This window comes from Fringilla coelebs, assembly GCF_963513975.1.
Source record: "Fringilla coelebs genome assembly, chromosome: 8".
NCBI lineage: Eukaryota > Metazoa > Chordata > Aves > Passeriformes > Fringillidae > Fringilla > Fringilla coelebs.
In genome coordinates this window covers 4854424-4864220 of record NC_140066.1, presented here as the reverse complement: position 1 = coordinate 4864220, position 9797 = coordinate 4854424, and the positions used below count along the sequence as shown (strand labels likewise).

At 48.7% G+C, this 9797-nt stretch overlaps 1 protein-coding gene across 1 annotated transcript in view; it reads left to right on the top strand.

The window, feature by feature from the left end:
- Window positions 1–9056: 9056 nt before the first annotated feature.
- Window positions 9057–9797, top strand: part of PAPSS2 (3'-phosphoadenosine 5'-phosphosulfate synthase 2) — a 28680-nt gene continuing 27939 nt past the window's right edge. The window contains exon 1 of the mRNA XM_084210697.1: window positions 9057–9084. Within this exon, the coding sequence (XP_084066823.1) occupies window positions 9064–9084 (21 nt within the window). The 5' untranslated portion in view covers window positions 9057–9063. The remainder of the gene's footprint in view (window positions 9085–9797) is intronic.

The following is a 9797-nucleotide window of genomic DNA, read 5'->3' as shown; positions in this document are numbered from 1 at the left end:
AACAGTGAGAGCTTCCAGCATTCTCAGTTAGCAGAATTAGTTACCATATGCAAATGGTGAGGCTTGGCATGTGTTCTGGAGCAGCTCTGGTGATAGTGATCTTGTTTCAGTGTTGTTTTCCTCAACACCAGCAATTCATCCCATTCCTTGGAGCACTTTTATTGGGAGAGCAGTTAAACACTTGACCTCTTTGCATCACACTTGTGCTACTTGTGACTGATTTTCTTTTCCCCACATGGGAGGGGCTCATCCTGCTTCTCTATTCCTTGTGCTGAAGTTATTCTCTTCTTCTCATTGCTACTTTGATTTTTGGCTTGGTTTTACCCTGTGCCTATAAATATATTTCCTGGGCCACACTTGCACAAACTGTTCAAGGTGAGGCTGTGCTGTTGACTTGAAAAGGAGTGAAATGATAATTCTTGTGAACTTTTCTAGGTTTTTATTTCACACTTCCCCCACATAAAATAACATCCCTATGTCCTCTGTGTATGATGTATTGCTCCTTCTTGCTATTAATGCTATTTCCTGGTCTCTGTGGATTTTGGTTGCCTAAAAATACTTCTGAAAATTTGAATCACTTTCTAATATTTATGAATGTGCAATATCCTGTATTTTTAAAATTTTGGTTGTTTGAAATGAATCATTGGTTTGTTAGAATAAATATACAAAGGATGAGGTAGAGGGAATATTTTCAAACAATCAGATAGTTCTGTCCAAAGCACAGAGAGGTGGCTCTTGCTCCTCTGTGATCCCACCTTTGTGCTGGATCAGCCAGGACAGAGTTGGCTTTCTGGGCTTGCCAGGTCGTGTCCAGCCTCTCATTTACCTATCAAATTAAAAAACCCAATCCCCTAAGCTCCAGTCCCTGGTTCATGTGGCAGAAGGGAGATTTGAAGTGCTCGGGGGTTTGGTTTGCAGCCTGTAATGTTACACTCACCCTTTGTCTCCCTGGTGTGTCCTGACATGGTCATTGACTTGATCCCTCTGGAGAGGCCACTGGCATCTCATTTCAGTCTTGGCTTTGCCAGATCTGATTAGTTGGTCCCTCTCCATCTCTCCTCCTCACCTGACTTATTTCATGTGTGTGCTGGCAGAGATCTTCCTCCCTTTTTTCTCAGAAAGGTTAATCATTAGGCCAGCGAGATTTTTATATTTATTTGGTTGGTCAGGGGCTGTTTTCTGTGGCCCTATGGAGGTTTCATGCTCTGGTTCCCATTTTCTGCTACAGAACTTTCTCACCAGATGTCACAGGTCATTTCTTGCACATGGTTTTGCATAGAACAAATTTCATTTTTTGCAGTATAAAGAGTGCTGCCAACCCTACCCTGCATTTCTCTGTTTGCCTGCATGCCTGCTGCTTTTATTATCCAGGACCTGCTTCCCCAGGGCCTCGTGCTCCCAGCCCTCTCAAGCATGAAGCATATGCAAAATCCTGCTGGGTCCTGGCCTTGCAGGAAAGCCTCTGGGGTTCAGATTTCATCTCCCATAACCCAGAATTACCAGGCTGTTCTTCAGGCCTCGTGGGCCTTGGTGTGGCAAAGAGCAGCACATCTTTCCTCTGTGGGGAATGCAGCTCTGCCCTGAACCCACCAGTGAGGATGTTTGGGTTTCCAGGGGTTGATTATCCCTGGGGATAATCAGGAGGTTTCCTGTGGTTATTAATTGTTGTGGTGTTGTTGTGAGGGTCCCCAGGATGAGGTGAGAGATGAGAATTGACTCTAAGTTCTCAGAAGGCTGATTTATTATTTTATGATATTATGTTATAATAAAAGAAATTTATATACTAAACTATACTAAAGAAAGAGAGAAAGGAGACATCCGAAGGCTAGACAGGAATGAACAATAAAAACTCGTGACAGACTCAGAGAATCTGACACAGCTGGCTGGGATTGGTCATTAAGTAAAAACAATTCACATGGAACCAATCAAGGATGCACCTGTTGGTAAGCATCCTCCAAACCACATTCCCAGCAATCAGATAATTATTGTTTATATTTCTTTTCTGAGGCTTCTCAGGAGAAAAATCCTGGCAAAGGGATTTTTCAGAAAATATTGCAGTGACAGTTTCCCTTTTGCCTTTCTTCTCCTGGGTTTGAGGTCAGGTGAGATGGATCCTCCAGTGTTGCCCTGGAGCAGATCTCCCCTGTCGCCATCTGCATCCTTTCCAGGCAGAGCTGGGAACAAATGCCACTCCCAGCATGCCAAGGCCTGACTGCCCTGTGCCCCTGTGCTCCATGTCCCTGCTCAGCCAGGAAAGAGGTGGTGACTCAAGGAGGTTCTTGGCAGGTTCAGGTTCTTTTTTTTTCTTTTTCTTTTCCCCCAGGAGGTGCTGCATGTGTTGATCAGCCCAGCTTTGGGCACAGGGTTGGAGTTGGGTGTCAAAGCCAAATCTGGGGGTGTGCTATGAGCTTCCATCCAAGGATGAGGCAAGACAAGGAGCAGCAGAGGTTCATGTGACCTACTTGTTCAGCTCTCACACACAGCCTGCAGAACAGAGACCTGGGCTCTGCTGGGGAATGAGGAATTGTTTCCATCCTGCACAGAAAGGGAGAGCTTTCAGGAGCTTTGAACTCTGTCATGCCTATTGGGCCACTTTGCCCAGAGCAGCTGGGGCTGCCCCTGGATCCCTGGAGGTGTCCAAGGCCAGGTTGGATGGGGCTTGGAGCAGCCTGGGATAGTGGAAGGTGTCCCTGCCATGGCAGGGGTGGCCCTGGATGGGCTTTGAGGTGCCTCCAAATCAGTGCTTGAATAAAGCACTCAACACCTGTCGCAAACAGTAAATATCACCCTGATTTTTTTTAAAGCTTTTTACTTCTACCTAAGAGTGGCTTTTCTATGAGAGTGGTAAAAAAGCTTCTCTGGATTCTTCTAAAACTAGCAAAATTGAGTTTAGCAAACCAGAAGTTTCCCTTCACATGGTTTTCCTATGAGAAACCATGAGAAACCTAAGAGAAACCTTTTCTAAGTTGGTGGCAGCACACATCTGTCATGGTTGACAGCTTGTCTGGAAATCTGTGTGACAAACCCCACTAGGGAATGGCACAGGGGAGAAAGTGCTACAATCCAGCAGTGTATTGCAGATCCTAAATCTGCTTCTGCACAGGAGTGAAAACAGGTGGGGACCATGGGCTTTTCCCTGTGCTTGGTGCTCCTGCTCACGAGTGTCTGGAGACGGAGGGAGTGACAGGTAGGAGCTGCTGTCACAGCTTGCTGCTTTGTCAAAGGATTAGGATGAAATTAGACTTCAAAATGTGATAGGAGCTGACTTCCCACCTGTCTGGGCTTGTCCAGCTCCAACACTGCCTGGCCCTGGAGAGGCTGGATGTTAATCTGGCCCTTCCTTAACTGATTGAACTTCAATCCCCACTGTCCTGGTGGCAGTTGTAGCCAGCTTGGTATCTCTGTAGATATCTTTGGCCTTTTTTTCTGCCAGCCTGCTTTTGGAAGAAGACATATATGGCTTCTATTGTGACTTCCTGAGTTCCCAGATTGCTGTAGGGAAAGTGAGTCTGAAAAATTTTCAGGAGCTGGGATTTTTATTCTGGTATTGTAAAAGGAACAAGGTAGGGATATGGGTCAAAGTCTGTGATAGGGATAAGAAATCACATAGGGCAAAGGCAACAGACCTGCAGTAGATAATTATATTCAATAAATAAATATCTTTACTGCAATATGACATACCACAAAAGGATAAGAATCCTTGTTTTGCATCCAAGCAAAGATACTAGTAAAATCAATATTCCCTTCCTTGTAGACTGTTGTCCAGGCCCTGGTAGGGATATGTATTTTATATATTTTATATCTTGAAGCTGTGGTGTGCAATCAGAAGGAGAGCATAAGGTCTGTCTGCAAGTGGGAGCTGGGATTGCTCTGGGTTCTGTGGGACTGGCAAGGAAACCTTGAAGGCACTACAGGTTTATAGACAGGCAAAGGGAAAATAGAAATATTACTTAAAAAAAAAAAGAAAAAAAGAAAGCAAAAAATAGGTGAGTGGGAAAAATCAAGTTTACAGATCTGGTTGGCAGAAGCTGATGCCCAGCACTTGCCCTGCACAGGAGGCACAACTTCTGCCCTGGGCAGTGCCGGCCCTGAGCAGATTGCCCACAGAGCCTGGGGGCTCTCTCTGCTCCCTGGGGCTGTGGCAGAGCTGGGTGCACACAATGCTGTGCCCTGGGCTCTGGGATGGCCCTGCTGCAGCAGGGAGGGGACGCCAGGTGCCACTGAGCTCCCTCAGCCTCAGACACCCCAGGATCCTGTGCTGAGCAGTGCTTGGAGAACAGGACATGTTTGTCCCTACCCTAAAAATGAAAGTGACAGAAGCAGCTGTGAGATTGATTCATTTGCATTTTTACCATTTCCCTCATGATTAGGGGGATTTGGTCTGTGTGGGATGCCATCCCCTAGGCTGGACCAGTTGCACTGGGATCCTTTAGAACTGTCAGTGCAGCCCAGAGGCTGTGTGGGAAAGCAAGATCCTGCTGGGGAGCAGGAGTGGCTGTGTCACAGAGGCATTAAAAACCTGGCCTGGGCTGTTTAAAGTGAGCTCTGCAGCACTATGAGAAGACCCAGGTAGGTGCAGAGCTTGTTCCTGCCTTGGGCTCCTCTCTCCCGTTGTGAAATCCTGGCAAACTGGTTTGGAACTCGGTTTTTGGCTGTGGCAGTCCCCAACAGCAGTGGGTGTTGCCAGTTCTAGAGGCTTCAGTGGCTGATTTCTTGTCACTTCTGGAGCTCTTGTTCTCTCAACCAGCTTTCTGAAAGTTGGGGATGATCCTGTGTGCTTGAATTATGGAACAAGGAAAGGAAAAACATTTCCTGTTCTCATTAAAGTCCTGATTGCTGACTCCTGATTAGGAGGTAATGCCCTAAGCTGGGATCTCTGGTGCTTCCAGCAATCTGTGCTTGGCTGTCATGGCTCATTTCTGATTTGACATTTCACAAGTGAGGCTTTAGGGCTGCAGATCCACCTTGACTTATACACAGAATTCAACCCCCTTTGTGCAAAGGGTGAAAGGTGAGGTGGATAAGCTGGAAGTGCTTGTTGGGGCAGTTTGGTATCTCTGCAGGCTGATGGCAGAGGAGTTACGTGTGTTCATTTGGGGAATACTCAGATTTCAAAGGTACCTCATGCATTGAGGACAGGATGAGCAGAATTTGTCCCACTCCCAGTGACTGCAGGATGCTCCATTACCTTGGTGACAGCTTCCCCTGGCACTTTGGCAAAACAAAGCCAGAGAATCTGAGAAGAAATGGTGCTGAAGGCAACAACCATGTCTCCATTACTTGAAAAACTAAGCAAGGGACTTGTGGAAACCCAGGGCACTGGAAATGTTTCTCTGTCTGCTCTGGGGTGCCCTGAGCCCCAGGGGAGCACTGACTCTGACCCTCATTCATGGAGAAAGTTTCCTAAACTCCAGAATAGACTGGAACCCACAAAAGTGTGCAACAGATTCTAGAGAGCAGTGTGGGTGTATCACTTAGGTGAGAAATTGAGGTTTGGGGATTTTTAGTGTGTTGTGGATGGAAGCAGGATGGAAGGCACAGGGTGTCATCCTGGGCTTCTTCCTCATGCTGCTTCTTCCTTCTTCTTCATGGGTTTGGGTGGCATTTTGTAATTGGGCAGAAAAGTCCCCATTGCAGCTCTGTGAGATCATTATTGGGTTAAAAGGGAAATAATCCAGGTGTCAGTTCTTAATTGGACAGTTCAGTCTTAAAAGACCTTGTACCAAGAGGTTGTTGGCCATTTTGTGCCTTCCAATGAAAATCTGCCAAACTCACAGCAGTGAGACTGTTTTACTGATGAGAAATAATAAACACTTGAGTCCAAACATGAACTACCATCTCAAGTGCTTTCAATCCAGACCCAGAGATACCAACAACTGGGACCCCCACAGGCACTGAACCTCGATCTGCAGGTTCCCTGGTGCTAGGGAAGCAAATGAACAAGAGCAGAGGCAGCAGCAGAGGAGTCGTTTTGAGTGCAGGGAGTAGTGGAGTGCTTTTCCACCCAGCAGTGATCAAATGAGGGAATTCCTGCAAGGATTTCAGAGACAGTGACCTCCCCCTGTATCTTCCCTGTGGGAGAGCTCTGCCAGGCATGGTTCTTTCCTTCCCTGGCATTGCCCAGAGGCTGCAGCACTTCTGGGGCTGATAGCTCAGAGCAGAAGGGATGTGGACTCCTCATTTCCACCTTGTAGGTAGCAGAAGGTGTTGGTGAAGCTGTCCCACTGGTCATGGCCAGCTTGGGAATGTTGGCCTGAGTGTTGGTGCTTTGGGGCAATTCCTTGGGCAGTGCTGGGACAGGAATTTGGACTAAGAAGGTGATTTGGAATGGGGAAGATGGATGGAGCAAATGCCTCACAAGCAGCTGCTTGCTGGGCCTGTTTGGAGGAGTTATAAATAGATTCTGCTCTCTGTTAGTGTAACAGCTTGCACAATGGGCTCCTGAGAGCTCTTTCTCCAGGGATTTATTGTTTCTTTGAGATCAGGGGATCAGGGCAGTACAGGCTTTGCAGGAAAATGCTGAATCCCAGTGCACAGGGCAGGTGACAGGGGCATGACTTTCTTTTGTCTTTCCCAGTAAGGAGAGGGGTCCCAGTTTACTCCTGTAAACAGAGTGAGAATCCCCACAAATCAAAATCTTCCCTGTAATCATGAAATACCTGAATGATGTGAGTTGAAAGGGATCTTAAGGCTCATCCCATTTCACCCTGTGCCATGGCCAGGGACACCTTCCACCATCCCAGGCTGCTCCAAGCCCTGTCCAGCCTGGCCTTGGGTACTGCCAGGGATCCAGGGGCAGCCCCTGCCTGCTTTGCTGTGATGCTGCTGCTTTCCCTGGCTGTGTGAGGCTGAAGCTCCTGTTCAATAGCTCAAGAAGTTCATTGAGTAAAATTGAGTGTCACTAATTTGTGTGTTTCTTGAGGTAAGCAGCTAGATTTTTTTTTTCTTTCTTGCTTAGTTTCTGATTGTTTCTTCATTACTTGCTTGAAAAGCCCCACACAAATTAAAACTTGTGACAATATCCAAATATATTTAGTTATTATAGCTTAATGTAATGAAAGTTCATGCAATTCTTTCCATTGTGCTTGGGAAAAATAAGTGAAAAATAGGTTAAAACCCCTTAGATCTCCTATACACAAAATATTATTTGCTAGAATTCTCAGTCAGTTTAATTCCTAGAAGGGAAATAACTTTGAAGTTAGAAGTGAAGAATGATGCAACAAATGGAGATAATGTTGACTCATTTTCTGTCTCACTGATAGGTATCAAGGGGAAACATGGAGGTGTTACATGCTCTGGATGCTAATTTTTCTGTTACATTGTAACACTAGTTTTCTGTCTTTCCCCTTTCCTTTCTACAGGTCACTTTTAATGAAAAAAAAAAGTTTCCCTCAAAAATGCCCTCTCTAGAGCCAGTTGTGTGGCTCTAGTTGTGTGTTTAGAGTGGTCTGTCGTTACAGAAGCCCCTCTTTGTGCCTGTTCTTCTTCACAATCCCCTTTGTGCTGTTCCTTGTTCTTCAGTAAATGTGTTTCCCTGCTGGCCTTGGTCTGTGGGGCACCTTTTCCACCCTTCTGCTTTCCTAAAGGTTCAGAAAGGCAAGGTAATTCACAAAGATGTGAATTTAAAGTGTGCCAGAATGGACTTTTCCACTGGATATTGTATTCAACCTTCTTTCCCTGTTCTTCCAACCTTGCTGTGTTGTTTCTGTGGCAGAAATTTAATCTGCCCTTAATTGAGAAAAACAATATGAGGAAAAGCAAGGAATGAGTGATGCTCAAAAGCAACCCTGATATTATTTAGCTGAGTTAATCCTGAATGTAATGCCATGGGTTTAACTGGAATTACACTGGGGATTAATTCAGCTGATAGCTGATCACACTCTAATAGCTGCCTGGCTTTGGGAATTGGTTGGGCAGGTGCTGTTGTCTCCTTCCAGCCCCATTCCTTCACGTCCCCGTTTTCCCACAAGTGCTTATTTGGGGAACCCCATTTATCCCTTCACTGCTCCCTTGGGGTTTCCCATTTTCTGTTTTAAAAGTTCATCAGGAGAAGGGGGAGCATTACAAAATCCCAACACCTTTTTCCTTTTCCTTCAAGGGGCTCAATGATTTTAAACTCTGCTGGAATGAAGGACAGAGATGGAACAGGAATATTTTATGGCCTGCTGGTGATCATGTGCTGAAGAGTTAAAAGTAGGCCCAGCATGTTGAACCTGGAGGGAGCTTTGCTCTTGCAGGCACGAGGAGAAGTGAGGCATCTCCTCCTAGAGGAGAGGCAGCACAGTTGGCACAGCCATCCTTGTGGCTCTGGGATGGATCCATGGATGGGTAAGGAGCAGGAGGCAGTGGTCCAGGAGGACAAGTGCCGTGCTGGATGGCACCGTTCACCCTCAGGTGTAGAATTACCCACCCACCTGCCAGGATCTTCCTTTCTTTGTCCCTGGCTCACGGGCCATCCCCGGGTTGTGCTGCGGTTTCTCTCCACCAGGGCATTGCTTCTCCTTTCCTCTGTTTCAGCAGAGTTCAGGGACCTGAGCTTTTCCAGCAGTGGGAAACTGAGGATTTGGGGCAGAGCTGTCAGTCACGGCGTTTCTCTCCTCTCACCTGCTGCCCTTTGTTTGCTGGGAGGCTCCTCTGAGTTTCCTTTCAACTTTTTCTGTATTTTTGCCAAACCCTCAGGGACCTCCAGCACCGCTTGTTTTAAACATCACTTTTATCATCATCCTCCTCCTCGGGAGCTGCTTTTTCACCGAGTAGCGCTGTGTGGGCTGCCGTTCCTCCTCCCTCTCCTCTCCCCGGCCGTGGCAGCAGAGCCCCAAGCGCTTCATTTCAGGGCAGCTCTCCCCGGGCAGGCAGCGGAGCTCACCGTGCGCTCTCCGCCGCTCCTCCGGGGCTGAGGGCCGCGCCCCCCGGCCCGGAGCGCCCTGCCCGGTTCCCCCGGGGGCCGGGCCGGAGGAGGCGGGGGCGGGGGCGGGCGCAGGGCGAGAGGGGCCGGCCCAGGGCCGCACTACGTGTCCCGCAGCCCTTATAGCCCCGGCCCGCCGGGCCCGCCGCAGCAGCACCATGGCGAGCCGCGAGCACACGGTAGGGACGCGCCGGGGAGCGGGCGGCGGGCGGTCCCCGCGGGTCTCTGTCCCTGTCCTGCTCTGGGATCCCCGGGCAGCGGCAGTTCCGGCACCGCTCGGGTGTTCACCGGCCCATCCATCACTCGGGGCGGCGGGATGCATGGATGGTTGCGCTGGCCGAGCATCCTCCGCTGGCGCTCGGCCGCATCCCGCACCTGTCCCGCTGTGCCCCGCGGGTCCCCTCCAGGCACGGCCGGAGGTCCGGGCAGCGCCCCCCTCGCTGGTGGCTTTTTGGGTGTCCCCTGTCCCGGTGCCAGGCGGGGGAAGGAGCCGGCGAGGCGCTCACCGCCGCCGTCAGGCTCTCAGCAGCGCTTCAGAACACGCGCGGCAAAGCAAAGGAATCATAGGCAGGGCACGGCTCGGGTAGAAATTCGAATTGCAAATCACAGCCATTGCAGCCAGACAGCGCGTTCCGCTTGCCAGCCGCCCTCCCCTACTCCTTGGGTCTGGGATGGGAGCTCTGGGTCCCTCTGGCTGTGTGTGCGTTTTCCAGGTTTTAAATCAGAACCAGAAGATATCTTGACGTAAATCTTTGGGGCTGCTTTCTGCTGGTTTATTTGATTTTTTTTTTTTAAAGTTTGCCATAAAATTTTCCAATGGATTTGATGCATTTTGGACACAGTGGTAATCTGTCCGGGGAGGAATGCACCCAAACCCACACGGAACAAAGCG